Source organism: Zonotrichia albicollis, chromosome 32 (genome assembly GCF_047830755.1).
Source record: "Zonotrichia albicollis isolate bZonAlb1 chromosome 32, bZonAlb1.hap1, whole genome shotgun sequence".
Lineage (NCBI taxonomy): Eukaryota > Metazoa > Chordata > Aves > Passeriformes > Passerellidae > Zonotrichia > Zonotrichia albicollis.
In genome coordinates this window covers 933,243-950,212 of record NC_133850.1, presented here as the reverse complement: position 1 = coordinate 950,212, position 16,970 = coordinate 933,243, and the positions used below count along the sequence as shown (strand labels likewise).

At 59.4% G+C, this 16,970-nt stretch overlaps 6 protein-coding genes across 6 annotated transcripts in view; all 6 read left to right on the top strand.

Annotated features, from left to right (window-relative positions):
* The window catches only part of LOC141725969 (uncharacterized), a 232,670-nt gene that overhangs the window by 78,875 nt on the left and 136,825 nt on the right, over positions 1-16,970 (top strand). The gene's annotated exons all lie outside the window — the stretch shown is intronic.
* The window catches only part of LOC141726120 (uncharacterized), a 55,048-nt gene that overhangs the window by 15,640 nt on the left and 22,438 nt on the right, over positions 1-16,970 (top strand). The window lies entirely within an intron of this gene.
* LOC102069266 (uncharacterized) overlaps positions 1-16,970 on the top strand; it is a 97,932-nt gene that overhangs the window by 72,359 nt on the left and 8,603 nt on the right. The window lies entirely within an intron of this gene.
* Positions 1,490-5,186, top strand: LOC141726043 (uncharacterized). The gene has a single exon (XM_074530330.1). It carries the CDS (start codon positions 1,564-1,566, stop codon positions 4,123-4,125), a length of 2,562 nt encoding a protein of 853 aa, XP_074386431.1. The 5' UTR covers positions 1,490-1,563; the 3' UTR covers positions 4,126-5,186.
* LOC141726062 (uncharacterized) lies at positions 5,409-7,733 on the top strand. Its single transcript, XM_074530355.1, has 2 exons — positions 5,409-5,610; positions 5,810-7,733. Exon 2 carries the CDS (start codon positions 5,897-5,899, stop codon positions 7,478-7,480), a length of 1,584 nt encoding a protein of 527 aa, XP_074386456.1. The 5' UTR covers positions 5,409-5,610; positions 5,810-5,896; the 3' UTR covers positions 7,481-7,733.
* Positions 8,628-12,049, top strand: LOC141726053 (uncharacterized). Its single transcript, XM_074530344.1, has one exon. The coding sequence runs from the start codon at positions 8,692-8,694 to the stop codon at positions 10,597-10,599; it is 1,908 nt and encodes a 635-aa protein (XP_074386445.1). The 5' UTR covers positions 8,628-8,691; the 3' UTR covers positions 10,600-12,049.

The window sequence follows — 16,970 nt, the reverse complement described above, 5'->3', positions numbered from 1 at the left end:
CCCGACTGCGGGCAGCGCTTCAACCGCGTCTCCACCCTGAACAGGCACCGGATGATCCACACCGGGGAGAGGCCCTACGAGTGTGATCAGTGCAGGAAACAGTTTCGGAGCAGCTCCGATCTCCTCAGTCACCAGCTCATCCACACCGAGGAGAGGCCGTTCCACTGCCCTGACTGCGGGAAGGGCTTCAGGCACAACTCTGTCCTCAACAGGCACCGGCGCAGGCACACCGGGGAGGGGCCCTACGAGTGTGATCAGTGCCAGAAGGGCTTTTACACCTCGTCTGAACTCCTCAGGCACCAGCGCATTCACACGGACGAGAGGCCCTTCCGCTGTCCCGAATGTGGGGTGGGATTCCGGTACAACTCTGCCCTCATCATCCACCGGCGCATCCACACTGGAGAGAGACCCTACCAGTGTCCCCAGTGTGGGAAGGGCTTCATTGCAAGCGGCAGCATGACCAAACACCAGAAGAGCCAGCACTGAGGGCAGCCCTGGGTGGGAAGAGCTCCGTGCGCTGCTCCAGCTCCATCTCACACGGGAGGATCTGCTCAGGATGGTCCCCAGTGAGTCCAGGAGTGCAGAGCCCCCTTGATCCTTGTTTGGAGGACACCCGGCTGGGGGCTCCACATCCACCTGGCTCCTCGTGGCCTGCATTTTCTTTTTATTATTTTTATACACGTTTCTAAATCCGAGGTTAATAATAAAGACGTTGAACCAAGATGAGGATGTTGACATGGGGGGATCTTCCAGGGGGTGAGGGACATGCTGGGCTAGAGGGAGTTGAGAGTTCCTGGGACAGATTTGGGGCTTCCTTAGGACTTTGGGAACCCTACGGTCGCCATTCCCTGTCCTCATTTCCATTACCGCTCCCTAATTCCAGTCTGGGTTCTCAATAGTGGTCCCCCTTCCCTGTCCCCATTTCCTCTCCCTGTCCTCAATACTGGTCCCTATTCCCTGTCCCCAATCCCGCTCCCTGTCCGCATTTCCGGTTCCATTAGCATTACAAGTCCCCATTCATTGTCCCGATTCCCGGTCCCTGTTCCCATTCCCGGTCCCCATTCCCGGCCGCTGTCTCCGGACGCTCCAACTCCCCCCCCGCAGTGACGTCACGGAGAAAACCTAGCGCTCCACCCTCCCACCAATCCCAGCGCGCGATCGCTCTCTGATTTGCATAACCACGCCCTCCTTCGCCGCCGGCTTTTGGGGGCCGGCGCTGCCCGGGCCGGACTGGGAGCTGAGGAGGAGCGGGAGGAAGAGGAGGGGGAGGAGGAGGAGGGACAAAGGAAAAATAGGGACAACGAAACAGAAACACCGGGAGGAAGAGGCGCCCCAACACCACCCGGTTCCCCCGCTCCGGCCGCAGCTGCCCCGGCCCCGCCGGCATCGCCGCCCGGAGCCCGCAGGTGAGCGGAGAGGGGGAGCTCGGCCCGACCCCATCGCGGGGGGCTCCGGGAGGGTATTTGTGGGGGGCAGGGGAGGCAAATCCCATCGTGTCCTTGTCCCCGTGGGGGCAAATCCCATCGTGTCCTTGTCCTTGCTCCCCCCGAGCAGGAGCTGAGCATGGAGAGCAGCGAGGAGCCGGTGGCAGAGGCCGTTTGGAGCGGCTCCACGGCTCGGCAGGGAGAAGCCAACGGGGAGGAGAAGCCGCGGAGATCCCTGAGCAGGAGGGGCTGCAAAGGCAGAGCGCGGGGATCCGAGGGGGAAAGAGCCAGCCTGGGCCATGGAGGGGCTCAGAGATCCGAGCTGGGGCCCCGTGAGCAGCTCCAGGGTGGGGAGGAGAAGCCCCACAAGTGCTCCGAGTGTGGGAAGAGCTTCAAGCGCAGATCCTGCCTGATTGTGCACCAGAGAACCCACACGGGATCTGAGGGGGAAAAACCCAGCCTGGAGCAGGGTCAGAGCTCAGAGCTGGGGGTCCAAGAGCAGCTCCAGGGTGGGGAGGAGAAGCCCCACAAGTGCTCGGAATGTGGGAAGAGCTTCAGGTGGAGATCCACACTGACTGTCCACCTGAGGAGCCACACAGGGGAGAGGCCCTTTGAGTGTGATGAATGCCATCAGAGGTTTTACACCAAGGCCGATCTCGTCATTCACCAGCGCATTCACACCAATGAGCGGCCATTTTGCTGTCCTGATTGTGGAAAGGGATTCAGGGAAAGGTCCAGCCTCGTCATCCACCAGCGAATCCACACCGGGGAGAAGGCCTATAAGTGTGGGGAGTGTGGGCAGAGCTTTAGACATAGTTCCAGCCTTTCAGCCCACCAGAGAACCCACACGGGGGAACGACCCTACGAGTGTGACCAGTGCCAGAAGAGGTTTGTGAGCAGCTCTGATCTCGTGGTGCACCAGCGCTCACACACGGACGAGAGGCCCTTCCAGTGCCCCGACTGCGGGAAGGGCTTCAACCTCGTCTCCACCCTGAACAAGCACCGGCGCATCCACACCGGGGAGAGGCCCTACGAGTGTGATCAGTGCAATAAGAGGTTCCTGACCAGCACCAACCTCCTCCATCACAAGCTCATCCACACCGAGGAGAGGCCGTTCCACTGTCGAGACTGCGGGAAGGGCTTCAGGCAAAAGTCCGCCCTGATCACCCACCGGCGCATCCACACTGGGGAGAGACCCCACGAGTGTCCCCAGTGTGGGAAGAGCTTCAGACACAGCTCCACCCTGACTGCCCACCTGTGGAGCCACACCGGGGAGAGGCCCTTTGAGTGTGGGGAGTGTGGGAAGAGCTACACGTCCAAGTCCCACCTGACTTACCACCAGAGGAGGCACACGGGGGAGCGACCCTACGAGTGTGATCAGTGCCAGAAGAGGTTTGTGAGCAGCTCTGATCTCGTGGTGCACCAGCGCTCACACACGGACGAGAGGCCCTTCCAGTGCCCCGACTGCAGGAAGCGCTTCAAAAGCGTCTCCGACCTCAACCAGCACCGGCGCATCCACACCGGGGAGAGGCCCTACGAGTGTGGTCAGTGCAAGAAACGGTTTCGGAGCAGCTCCAATCTCCTCAGTCACCAGATCACCCACACCGAGGAGAGGCCGTTCCACTGCCGTGACTGCGGGAAGGGCTTCAGACGCAAGTCCCACCTCAACACCCACCGGCGCATCCACACTGGCGAGGGACCCCAGGAGTGTCCCCAGTGTGGGAAGGGCTTCAGAACGAGGTCCACCCTGACTGCCCACCTGAGGAGCCACACTGGGGAGAGGCCCTACGAGTGTGATCAGTGCGGGAAGAGTTTCACCCATAGCTCCCATCTGACTGTCCACCAGCGCATCCACAGCGGGGAGAGGCCCTACAAGTGTGATCAGTGCCAGAAGAGGTTTCTGAGGAGCACTGATCTCCTCTGTCACCAGCTCATCCACATCGAGGAGAAGCCGTTCCACTGCCATGACTGCGGGAAGGGCTTCGTTCACAAAAGCAACCTCATCGTCCACCGGCGCATCCACACCGGGGAGAGACCCTACCAGTGTCCGCAGTGTGGGAAGAGCTTCACCAACAGCTCCACCCTGGTCACCCACCAGATGATCCACACCGGGGAGAGGCCCCACGAGTGTGGGGAGTGCGGGAAGAGCTTCATTTACAAGTCCCACCTGATTTACCACCAGAGGAGCCACACTGGGGAACGACCCTACGAGTGTGATCAGTGCAAGAAGAGCTTCCAGAGCAGCTCCCATCTGCGCATGCACCAGCGCATCCACACCGAGGAGAGGCCGTTCCGCTGCCCTGATTGTGGGAACAGCTTCAAGCACAACTCTGAATTCGTCGCCCACCAGCGCATCCACAGCGAGAAGAGGCCCTACAAGTGTGATCAGTGCAAGAAGAGGTTTCTGAGGAGCGCTGATCTCCTCCGTCACCAGCTCATCCACCTCGAGGAGAAGCCGTTCCAATGCCGTGACTGCGGGAAGGGCTTCGTTCAGAACAGCAACCTCATCGTCCACCGGCGCATCCACACTGGGGAGAGACCCTACGAATGCAATCAGTGTGGCAAGAGCTTTCCTCAAATCTCCAGCTTGACCAGACACCAAAAGAGCAAGCACCATGGGCAGCCCTTGGTGGGAAGAGCTCCGTGCGCTGCTCCAGCTCCATCTCACACGGGAGGATCTGCCCTGGATGGTCCCCAGTGAGCCCAGGTGGGCAGAGCCCCCTTGATCCTTGTTTGGAGCACACCTGGCTGGGGGCTCCACATCCTCCTGGCTCCCCGTGGTCACCTGAGCTCATCCGCAGTCCAAGATCAGAAATCCATTATGGAGAGCACATTTGTCGACTTCTGACCCCAGAAAAAGTTTTTCTGTCATTTTTTCCGTAATTTTTTCCATGAGGGGAATGCTGGGTCCATGGAGTTGAGGGTGCCTGGGACAGATTTGGGGGCTCCTCAGGGCTTTGGGCACCCCAGGCCCAGCAGCTCCATCTGGGGCAGCAGATCAAGGACCCCCTGCCCTGGCAGTGTCCCCACGTCCTCCCGTCCTGGTTCCTGCTGTCCCCTGTCCAGGATCCTGCTCTCATCCGAGTCCAGATCCCATTCCTGTCTCAATACTTGTCTCTCTCCCATATTCTCTATCTGGTTGGAATTCCCGAATTCCCTGTCCTGTGCCCATTTTCCTATTCTAGTCCCCAATTCCCATTTCTCTATTCCCTGTCCCGTTCCCATTTTCTTATTCCTGATCCCAATTCCCATTTCTCTATTCCCTGTCCTTTTCCCCTTTTCCTATTCCAGTCCCCAATTCCCATTTCTCTATTCCCTGTCCCCTTCCCATTTTCTGATTCCTGATCACAATTCCGGCCCCTCTCCTGATTCCCAATCCCAGTCCAGTATTCACGCTCCATTTAAATAAAATGTGTCATGGACATATTTTATTAAAAAATCCTTTCCTTAGGATCTTTTTCTCCTGAGAAGCTGAATGGCCTCTAAAATTAAGCTATAAACACTAATTATCTGGTGCTGTGGAATGCAGCAATTTCATCTTTGATTGGTCTAGTGAGGTTGTTGGTAATGAAGGACCAATCACAGTTTAGCTGTCTTGAAATTTGGTTACTCACAAGATTTTATGATCATTGTTTCTTATTATTTTCTAGCTTTCTGATGAAATCTTAGTTTTCTATTACTTTCATATACCTTTAATATAGCATTTTCTTTTAGTGTACTATGTATATCATAAAATAATAAATCGTCTTTCTGAAAATAAAAACACGGAGTCAAAATTTTCATCCCTCCCTCATCTTGGGACCCCTGAGACCACCACAGGGTCCCTTTTCCGTTCCTGGTCCCCATTCCCATTCGCGGTCCCCTCCAGCCATGACGTCGCCGAGCAAACCCCGCGCTCCTCCCTCCAACCAATCCCAGCGCGCGATCGCTCCCTGATTTGCATAACCACGCCCTTCTTCCCCGCCTGCTTTTGGGTGCCGGCGCTGCCCGGGCCGGACTCGGAGTGGAGGAGGAGCGGGAGGAAGAGGAGGGGGAGAAGGAGGAGGAGGAAGAGGAGGGACAAAAGAAGAGGAGGGACAACGGAACAGGAACACCGGGAGGAAAAGGCGCCCCAACACCGCGCGGTTCCCGCGCTCCGGCCGCAGCTGCCCCGGCCCCGCCGGCATCGCCGCCCGGAGCCCGCCGGGTGAGCGGAGAGGGGGAGCTGGGCCCGACCCCATCGCGGGGGGCTCCGGGAGGGTTTTTGTGGGGGGCGGGAGAGGCAAATCCCATCGTGTCCTTGTCCCCATGCGGGCAAATCCCATCGTGTCCTTGTCCCCATGGGGGCAAATCCCATCGTGTCCTTGTCCCCGTGGCGGCAAATCCCATCGTGTCCTTCTCCACAGGGGAGGCAAATCCCATCGTGTCCTTGTCCCCATGGGGGCAAATCCCACCGTGTCCTTGTCCTTGCTCCCCCCGAGCAGGAGCTGAGCATGGAGAGCAGCGAGGAGCCGGAGGCAGAGGCCGTTTGGAGCGGCTCCACGGCTCGGCAGGGAGAAGCCAACGGGGAGGAGAAGCCCCACAAGTGCTCCGAGTGTGGGAAGAGCTTCAAGAGGAGATCCTGCCTGATTGTGCACCAGAGAACCCACACGGGATCTGAGGAGGAAAAACCCAGCCTGGAGCAGGGTCAGAGCTCAGAGCTGGGGGTCCAAGAGCAGCTCCAGGGTGGGGAGGAGAAGCCCCACAAGTGCTCCGAGTGTGGGAAGAGCTTCAGGTGGAGATCCAAACTGAATGCCCACCTGAGGAGCCACACCGGGGAGAGGCCCTTTGAGTGTGATGAATGCCATCAGAGGTTTTGCACCAACTCCAGTCTTGTCAGTCACCAGAGCATTCACACCATCGAGCGGCCATTTTGCTGTCCCGATTGTGGAAAGGGATTCAGGCAAAAGTCACACCTGGTTATCCACCGACGCATCCACACCGAGGAGAGACCCTATAAGTGCGGGGAATGTGGGAAGGGCTTCACCTTGAGCTCCCACCTCATTGTCCACGACAGGAGCCACACGGGGGAACGACCCTACGAGTGTCACCAGTGCAAGAAAAGGTTTATGAGCAGCTCTGAACTCGTGGGGCACCAGCGCTCACACACGGACGAGAGGCCCTTCCAGTGCCCCGACTGCGGGAAGGGCTTCAAAAGCGTCTCCCACCTCAAAAGGCACCGGCACATCCACACCGGGGAGAGGCCCTACGAGTGTGATCAGTGCCAGAAGAGGTTCCTGAGCAGCTCCAATCTCCTCAGTCACCAGCTCATCCACACCGAGGAGAGGCCGTTCCACTGTCGTGACTGCGGGCAGGGATTCAGGCACAAGTGTGCCCTCATCGTCCACCGGCGCATTCACACCGGGGAGAGACCCCACGAGTGTCCCCAGTGTGGGAAGGTCTTCACCTCCAGCTCCAACCTGACTGTCCACCTGAGGAGCCACACTGGGGAGAGGCCCTACGAGTGTCCCCAGTGTGGGAAGAGTTTCACCCAGAGCTCCAGGCTTACTGTCCACCTGAGGAGCCACACCGGGGAGAGGCCCTACGAGTGTGATCAGTGCCAGAAGGGCTTTTACTCCTCATCTGATCTCCTCAAGCACCAGCGCATCCACACGGACGAGAGGCCCTTCCGCTGTCCCGATTGTGGGGTGGGATTCAAAGAGAAGTCAACCCTTGTCACACACAGGAGGATCCACACCGGGGAGAGACCCTACAAGTGCCCCCAGTGTGGGAAGGGCTTCATAGACAGCTCCAGCCTGACTGTCCACCTCAGAAGCCACACTGGGGAGAGGCCCTACAAATGTGATCAGTGCCAGAAGAGCTTTTACACCTCGTCTGAACTCCTCCTTCACCAGCGCATCCACACGGACGAGAGGCCCTTCCGCTGTCTCGATTGTGGGGTGGGATTCAGGCACAACTCTGCCCTAATCGTCCACCGGCGCATCCACACCGGGGAGAGACCCCACCAGTGTCCCCAGTGTGGGAAGGGCTTCACCACAAGCGGCAGAATGACCAAAAACCAGAAGAGCCAGCACTGAGGGCAGCCCTGGGTGGGAAGAGCTCCGTGCGCTGCTCCAGCTCCATCCCCCCCTGGATGGTCTGTGCTGGATGATCCCCAGTGAGCCCTTGTGGGAAGAGCCCAGGTGATCCCAGTTTGGAGGACACCTGGCTGGAGGCTCCACATCCACCTGGCTACTCGTAGCCTGGATTTTGTTTTTTTTTCTCTTTGTTATTTTTCTACACGTTTTTAAATCCAAGATTAATAATAAAGACATCTAAAAAAGATGAGGATGTGGACATGGGGGGATCTTCAGGGGGATGAGGAGGATGCTGGGGCAGAGGGAGTTGAGGGTTCCTGGGACAGATTTGGGGTTTCCTCCTGGCTTTGGGAACCCCACGGTCCCCATTCGCTGTTCCCATTGCCGGTCCTTATCCCCAGTCTGGGTCCCCATTCCCGGTCTCCATTCCCGCTCCCTGTCCCCAATACTGGTCCACATTTCGTGTTCCCGGTCCTGGTTCGCATTCCCGGTCCCCATTCCCTGTCCCCAGTCCCGCTCCCTGTCCGCACTTCCGGTTCCATTCCCATTCCCGGTCTCCGGTCCCTGTCCCCATTCTCGGTCCTTGTCCCCATTCCCGGTCCCGGTCCCCATTCCCGGTTCCTGTTCCCATTCTCGGGCCCCATTCCCGGTCCCGGTCCCCATTCCCGGTCCCCATTCCCGCTCCGCTCTCCCCGGACGCTGCAGAACCACCCCCAACATGGCGTCACCGAGCAAACCCCGCGCTCCTCCCTCCCACCAATCCGAACGTGCGATCGCTCCCGGATTTGCATAGCCACGCCTTCGCTCCGCGGCTGCTTTTGGGGCCGGCGTTGCCCGGGCCGGACTCGGAGCGGAAGAGGAGCGGGAGGGAGAGGAGGGGGAGAAGGAGGAGGGACAAAGGAAAAGGAGGGACAAAGGAAGAGGAGGGACAAAGGAAGAGGAGGGACAACGGAACAGAAACACGGGGAGGAAGAGGCGCCCCAACACCACGCGGTTCCCCCGCTCCGGCCGCAGCTGCCCCGGCCCCGCCGGCATCGCCGCCCGGAGCCCGCAGGTGAGCGGAGAGGGGGAGCTGGGCCCGACCCCATCGCGGGGGGCTCCGGGAGGGTTTTTGTGGGGGGCAGGGGAGGCAAATCCCATCGTGTCCTTGTCCCCGTGGGGTCAAATGCCATCGTGTCCTTGTCCTTGCTCCCCCCGAGCAGGAGCTGAGCATGGAGAGCAGCGAGGAGCCGGTGGCAGAGGCCGTTTGGAGCGGCTCCACGGCTCGGCAGGGAGAAGCCAACGGGGAGGAGAAGCCGCGGAGATCCCTGAGCAGGAGGGGCTGCAAAGGCAGAGCGCGGGGATCCGAGGGGGAAAGAGCCAGCCTGGGCCATGGAGGGGCTCAGAGATCCGAGCTGGGGCCCCGTGAGCAGCTCCAGGGTGGGGAGGAGAAGCCCCACAAGTGCTCCGAGTGTGGGAAGAGCTTCAAGAGGAGATCCTGCCTGATTGTGCACCAGAGAACCCACACGGGACCTGGGGGGGAAAAACCCAGCCTGGAGCAGGGTCAGAGCTCAGAGCTGGGGGTCCAAGAGCAGCTCCAGGGTGGGGAGGAGAAGCCCCACAAGTGCTCCGAGTGTGGGAAGAGCTTCAGGTGTAGGTCCAAACTGACTGCCCACCTGAGGAGCCACACCGGGGAGAGTCCCTTTGAATGTGCTGAATGCCATCAGAGGTTTTACACCAAGTCCGATCTCGTCATTCACCAGCGCATTCACACCATCGAGCGGCCATTTTGCTGTCCTGATTGTGGAAACGGATTCAGGGAAAGGTCCAGCCTCGTCGTCCACCAGCGAATCCACACTGGGGAGAAGCCCTATAGGTGTGGGGAGTGTGGGCAGAGCTTTAGACATAGTTCCACCCTTTCAGCCCACCAGAGAACCCACACGGGGGAACGACCTTACGAGTGTGACCAGTGCCAGAAGAGGTTTGTGAGGAGCTCTGAGCTCCTGGTGCACCAGCGCTCACACACGGACGAGAGGCCCTTCCAGTGCCCAGACTGCGGGAAGGGCTTCAACCTCGTCTCCACCCTGAACAGGCACCGGATGATCCACACCGGGGAGAGGCCCTACGAGTGTGATCAGTGCAATAAGAGGTTCCTGACCAGCACCAACCTCCTCCATCACAAGCTCATCCACACCGAGGAGAGGCCGTTCCACTGTCGAGACTGCGGGAAGGGCTTCAGGCAAAAGTCCACTCTGATCACCCACCGGCGCATCCACACTGGGGAGAGACCCCACGAGTGTCCCCAGTGTGGGAAGAGCTTCAGAGCGAGCTCCAGCCTGACTGTGCACCTGAGGAGCCACACCGGGGAGAGGCCCTTTGAGTGTGGGGAGTGCGGGAAGAGTTTCATGTCCAAGTACAAACTGACTTACCACCAGAGGAGCCACACGGGGGAGCGACCCTACGAGTGTGACCAGTGCAAGAAGAGGTTTAGGAGCAGCTCTGAACTCGTGGTGCACCAGCGCTCACACTCAGACGAGAGGCCCTTCCAGTGCCCCGACTGCAGGAAGCGCTTCAAAAGCGTCTCCGAACTCAACCAGCACCGGCGCATCCACACCGGGGAGAGGCCCTACGAGTGTGGTCAGTGCAGGAAACGCTTTCGGAGCAGCTCCAATCTCCTCAGTCACCAGATCACCCACACCGAGGAGAGGCCGTTCCGCTGCCGTGAGTGCGGGAAGGGCTTCAGACGCACGTCCCACCTCAACACCCACCGGCGCATCCACACTGGCGAGAGACCCCACGAGTGTCCCCAGTGTGGGAAGGGCTTCATACGCAGCTCCAGCCTGACTGTCCACCTGAGGAGCCACACCGGGGAGAGGCCCTACGAGTGTGATCAGTGCCAGAAGGGCTTTTACACCTCGTCTGAACTCCTCAGGCACCAGCGCATCCACACGGACGAGAGGCCCTTCCGCTGTCCCGATTGTGGGGTGGGATTCAAGCACAACTCCCACCTCATCGTCCACCGGCGCATCCACACCGGGGTGAGACCCTACCAGTGTCCCCAGTGTGGGAAGGGCTTCACCCAGAGCTCCCACCTGACTGCCCACCTGAGGAGCCACACTGGGGAGAGGCCCCAGGAGTGAGATCAGTGCCCGAAGAGGTTTCAGAGCAGCTCCCATCTCCTCAGTCACCAGCGCATCCACACCGAGGTGAGGCCGTTCCGCTGCCGTGACTGCGGGAAGGGCTTCAGGCTCAGCTCTGCCCTCATCAGGCACCGGCGCATCCACAGCAGGGACAGACCCCACGAGTGTGATCAGTGTGGGAAGGGCTTTTCTAAAACCTCCACTTTGACCGGACACCTACAGAGGCAGCACTGAGGGCAGCCCTGGACGGGAAGAGCTCCGTGCGCTGCTCCAGCTCCATCTCACACGGGAGGATCCGTGCTGGATCATCCCCAGTGAGCCCAGCTGGGCAGAGCCCCCTTGATCCCTGTTGAGAAGACACCTGGCTGGGGGCTCCACATCCTCCTGGCTCCCCGTGGTCACCTGAGCTCATCCACAGCCCAAGATCAGAAATCCATTGTGGAGAGCACATTTGTCGAATTCTGACCCCAGAAAAAGTTTTTCTGTCATTTGTTCCGTAATTATTTCCATGAGGGGGATGCTGGGTCCATGGAGCTGAGGGTGCCTGGGACAGATTTGGGGGCTCCTCAGGGCTTTGGGCACCCCAGGCCCAGCAGCTCCATTTGGGGCAGCAGATCAAGGACCCCCTGCCCTGGCAGTGTCCCCACGTCCTCCCGTCCTGGTTCCTGCTGTCCCCTGTCCAGGATCCTGCTCTCATCCGAGTCCAGATCCCATTCCTGGTTCAATACTTGTCTCTCTCCCATATTCTCTATCTGGATGCCATTCCCGTATTCCCTGTCCTGTTCCCATTTCCCGATTCCAGTTCCCAGTTCCCATTTCTCTGTTCCCTGTCCCGTTCCCATTTTCTGATTCCTGATCCCAATCCCAGCCCCTCTCCTGTATTCCCAGGCCAGTATTCACACTCCTGTCACAGACACATTTTATTAAAATATACTTTCCTTGGGATCTTTTCCTCCTGAGGAGCTGAGAGACCTCAAGAATGAAAATTAAACTCTAATAATCTGCTGTTGTGGAATGCAGCAATTTCGCCTTGATTGGTTCAATGTGGTTGTTTTTAATAATGACCAATTAAATTTGGCTCTCTCAGCCTCTCTGTTCACTCACAACATTTTATCATAATAATTTTCTATTATTTTCTAGCTTTCTGATGAAATCCTTGCTTTCTATTAATCTAGTATAATTTTAATATAGCAGTTTCTTGTAATATATCAATAATAAAGTAATAAATTAGCTTTCTGAAAAAAAAATCATGGAGTCAAAATTTTCATCTCTTGCGTCATCTTGGGACCCCTGAGAACCCCACAGGGTCCCTTTTCCGTTCCTGATCTCTGTCCCCATTCCCGTCCCCATTCCCGATTCCCCCTCCGCCATGACGTCACCGAGTAAACCCCGCGCTCCTCGCTCCCGCCAATCCCAGCGCGTGACCGCTTCCTAATTTGCATAACCACGCCCTCGCTCCCCGGCCTGCTTTTGGGGGCCGGCGGTGCCCGGGCCGGACTCGGAGCGGAGGAGGAGCGGGAGGAAGAGGAGGGGGAGAAGGAGGAGGAGGAGGAGGAGGGACAAAGGAAGAGGAGGGACAAAGGAAGAGGAGGGACAACGGAACAGAAACACCGGGAGGAAGAGGCGCCCAAACCCCACGCGGTTCCCCCGCTCGGGCCACAGCTGCCGCGGCCCCGCCGGCATCGCCGCCCGGAGCCCGCAGGTGAGCGGAGAGGGGGAGCTGGGCCCGACCCCATGGCGGGGGGCTCCGGGAGGGTTTTTGTGGGGGGCAGGGGAGGCAAATCCCATCGTGTCCTTGTCCCGTGGGGGCAAATCCCATCGTGCCCTTGTCCCTATGGGGGCAAATCCCATCGTGTCCTTGTCCTCGTGGGGGCAAATCCCATCGTGTCCTTGTCCCCACGGGGGCAAATCCCATCGTGTCCTTGTCCTTGCTCCCCCCGAGCAGGAGCTGAGCATGGAGAGCAGCGAGGAGCCGGTGGCAGAGGCCGTTTGGAGCGGCTCCACGGCTCGGCAGGGAGAAGCCAACGGGGAGGAGAAGCCGCGGAGATCCCTGAGCAGGAGGGGCTGCAAAGGCAGAGCGCGGGGATCCGAGGGGGAAAGAGCCAGCCTGGGCCATGGAGGGGCTCAGAGATCCGAGCTGGGGCCCCGTGAGCAGCTCCAGGGAGGGGAGGAGAAGCCCCACAAGTGCTCCGAGTGTGGGAAGAGCTTCAAGAGGAGATCCTGCCTGATTGTGCACCAGAGAACCCACACGGGATCTGAGGGGGAAAAACCCAGCCTGGAGCAGGGTCAGAGCTCAGAGCTGGAGCTCCATGGGCAGCTCCAGAGTGGGGAGGAGAAGCCCCACAAGTGCTCCGAGTGTGGGAAGAGCTTCAGGTGTAGGTCCAAACTGACCATCCACCTGAGGAGCCACACGGCGGAGAAGCCCTATGAGTGTGATGAATGCCATGAGAGGTTTTCCACCAACTCCAATCTCGTCAGTCACCAGCGCATTCACAGCAACGAGCGGCCATTTTGCTGTCCTGATTGTGGAAAGGGATTCAGGCAAAAGTCGCACCTGGTTATCCACCGACGTATCCACACCGAGGAGAGACCCTATAAGTGTGGGGAATGTGGGAAGGGCTTCACCTTGAGCTCCCACCTGATTTACCACCAGAGGAGCCACACGGGGGAGCGACCCTACGAGTGTGACCAGTGCCAGAAGAGGTTTGTGAGGGGCGGTGATCTCCTGGTGCACCAGCGCTCACACACGGACGAGAGGCCCTTCCAGTGCCCCGACTGCGGGAAGCGCTTCAACCGCGTCTCCACCCTGAACAGGCACCGGATGATCCACACCGGGGAGAGGCCCTACGTGTGTGATCAGTGCGAGAAAAGGTTTGACAGGTCCTCCCATCTCCTCCGTCACCAGCTCATTCACACCGAGGTGAGGCCTTTCTACTGCCCTGACTGCGGAAAGGGCTTCAAGCAGAACGGCACCCTCATTACCCACCAGCGCATCCACACCGGGGAGAGACCCTACGAGTGTGATCAGTGTGGGAAGAGCTTCAGAGACAGCTCCAACCTGACTGCCCACCTGAGGATCCACACCGGGGAGAGGCCCTACGAGTGTGAGCAGTGCCAGAAGAGGTTCCTGAGTAGCTCTGATCTCCGCCGTCACCAGCGCAGTCACACCAGGGAGAGGCCCTAGGAGTGTGATCAGTTCCAGATGAGGCTTTTACACCGCGTCTGATCTCCTCAAGCACCAGCCCTCATGCACGGGTGAGAAACCCTTCCGCTGTCCCGATTGCAAGAAGGGCTTCTGGAGTAACTCTGCCTTCATCACCCACCAGCGCATCCACACCGGGGAGAGGCCCTATGAGTATGATCAGTGCCAGAAAGGCTTTTACACCTCGTCTGAACTCCTCAGGCACCAGCGCATCCACACGGATGAGAAACCCTTCCGCTGTCCCGAATGTGGGGTGGGATTCAAGCACAACTCAGGTCTGGTCAAACACAGGAGGATCCACACCGGGGAGAGACCCCACAAGTGTCCCCAGTGTGGGAAGGGCTTTTCTCATATTTCCCACTTGAGCAGACACGAGAAGAGCCAGCACTGAGGGCAGCCCTAGGTGGGAAGAGCTCCGTGCGCTGCTCCAGCTCCATCCCACACTGGATGGTCTGTGCTGGATGATCGCCAGTGAGCCCCAGTGGGAAGAGCCCAGGTGATCCCAGTTTGGAGGACACCTGGCTGGGGGCTCCACATCCACCTGGCTACTCGTAGCCTGGATTTTCTTTTTTTTTTTCTTTGTTATTATTCTACACGTTTTTAAATCCAAGATTAATAATAAAGACATCTAAAAAAGATGAGGATGTGGACATGGGAGGATATTCCAGGGGATGAGGGGGATGCTGGGCCAGAGGGAGTTGAGGGTTCCTGGGACAGATTTGGGGTTTCCTCCTGGCTTTGGGAACCCCACGGTCCCCATTCGCTGTGCCCATTCCCATTGCCGGTCCTTATCCCCAGTCTGGGTCCCCATTCCCGGTCTCCATTCCCGCTCCCTGTCCCCAATACTGGTCCACATTTCGTGTTCCCGTTCCTGGTTCGCATTCCCGGTCCCCATTCCCTGTCCCCAGCCCCCTCCCTGTCCGCACTTCCGGTTCCATTCCCATTCCCGGTCTCCGGTCCCTGTCCCCATTCTCGGTCCTTGTCCCGATTCCCGGTCCCGGTCCCCATTCCCGGTTCCTGTTCCCATTCTCGGGCCCCATTCCCGGTCCCGGTCCCCATTCCCGGTCCCCATTCCCGGTCCCCATTCCCGCTCCGCTCTCCCCGGACGCTGCAGAACCACCCCCAACATGGCGTCACCGAGCAAACCCCGCGCTCCTCCCTCCCACCAATCCGAACGTGCGATCGCTCCCTGATTTGCATAACCACGCCTTCGCTCCCCGCCTGCTTTTGGGGCCGGCGTTGCCCGGGCCGGACTCGGAGCGGGAGGAGGGGGAGAAGGAGCGGAGGAGGAAGAGGAGGGACAAAGGAAGAGGAGGGACAACGGAACAGGAACACCGGGAGGAAGAGGCGCCCCAACACCACGCGGTTCCCCCGCTCCGGCCGCAGCTGCCCCGGCCCCGCCGGCATCGCCGCCCGGAGCCCGCAGGTGAGCGGAGAGGGGGAGCTCGGCCCGACCCCATCGCGGGGGGCTCCGGGAGGGTTTTTGTGGGTGGCAGGGGAGGCAAATCCCATCGTGTCCTTGTCCCCGTGGGGGCAAATCCCATCGTGTCCTTGTCCCCGTGGGGGCAAATCCCATCGTGTTCTTGTCCACAGGGGGGCAAATCCCATCGTGTCCTTGTCCCCGTGGGGGCAAATCCCATCGTGTCCTTGTCCACAGGGGGGCAAATCCCATCGTGTCCTTGTCCCCACGGGGGCAAATCCCATCGTGTCCTTGTCCTTGCTCCCCCCGAGCAGGAGCTGAGCATGGAGAGCAGCGAGGAGCCGGTGGCAGAGGCCGTTTGGAGCGGCTCCACGGCTCGGCAGGGAGAAGCCAACGGGGAGGAGAAGCCGCGGAGATCCCTGAGCAGGAGGGGCTGCAAAGGCAGAGCGCGGGGATCCGAGGGGGAAAGAGCCAGCCTGGGCCATGGAGGGGCTCAGAGATCCGAGCTGGGGCCCCGTGAGCAGCTCCAGGGTGGGGAGGAGAAGCCCCACAAGTGCTCCGAGTGTGGGAAGAGCTTCAAGCGGAGATCCTGCCTGATTGTGCACCAGAGAACCCACACGGGACCTGGGGGGGAAAAACCCAGCCTGGAGCAGGGTCAGAGCTCAGAGCTGGGGGTCCAAGAGCCGCTCCAGGGTGGGGAGGAGAAGTCCCACAAGTGCTCGGAATGTGGGAAGAGCTTCAGGTGGAGATCCAAACTGACTGTCCACCTGAGGAGCCACACCGGGGAGAGGCCCTTTGAGTGTGCTGAATGCCATCAGAGGTTTTGCACCAACTCCAATCTCGTCAGTCACCAGAGCATTCACACCAACGAGCGGCCATTTTGCTGTCCCGATTGTGGAAAGGGATTCAGGGAAAAGTCACACCTGGTTATCCACCGACGCATCCACACCGAGGAGAGACCCTATAAGTGCGGGGAATGTGGGAAGGGCTTCACCTTGAGCTCCCATCTCATTGTCCACCACAGGAGCCACACGGGGGAACGACCCTACCAGTGTGACCAGTGCCAGAAGAGCTTTATGAGCAGTGGTGGACTCGTGGTTCACCAGCGCTCACACACGGACGAGAGGCCCTTCCAGTGCCCCGACTGCGGGCAGCGCTTCAACCGCGTCTCCACCCTGAACAGGCACCGGATGATCCACACCGGGGAGAGGCCCTACGAGTGTGGTCAGTGCAGGAAACAGTTTCGGAGCAGCTCCGATCTCCTCAGTCACCAGCTCATCCACACCGAGGAGAGGCCGTTCCACTGCCCTGACTGCGGGAAGGGCTTCAGGCACAACTCTGTCCTCAACAGGCACCGGCGCAGTCACACCGGGGAGGGGCCCTATGAGTGTGATCAGTGCCAGAAGGGCTTTTACAGCTCGTCTGAACTCTTCAGGCACCAGCGCATCCACACGGACGAGAGGCCCTTCCGCTGTCCCGATTGTGGGGTGGGATTCCGGTACAACTCTGCCCTCATCATCCACCGGCGCATCCACACTGGAGAGAGACCCTACCAGTGTCCCCAGTGTGGGAAGGGCTTCATTGCAAGCGGCAGCATGACCAAACACCAGAAGAGCCAGCACTGAGGGCAGCCCTGGGTGGGAAGAGCTCCGTGCGCTGATCCAGCTCCATCTCACACGGGAGGATCTGCTCAGGATGGTCCCCAGTGAGTCCAGGAGTGCAGAGCACCCTTCATCCTTGTTTGGAGCA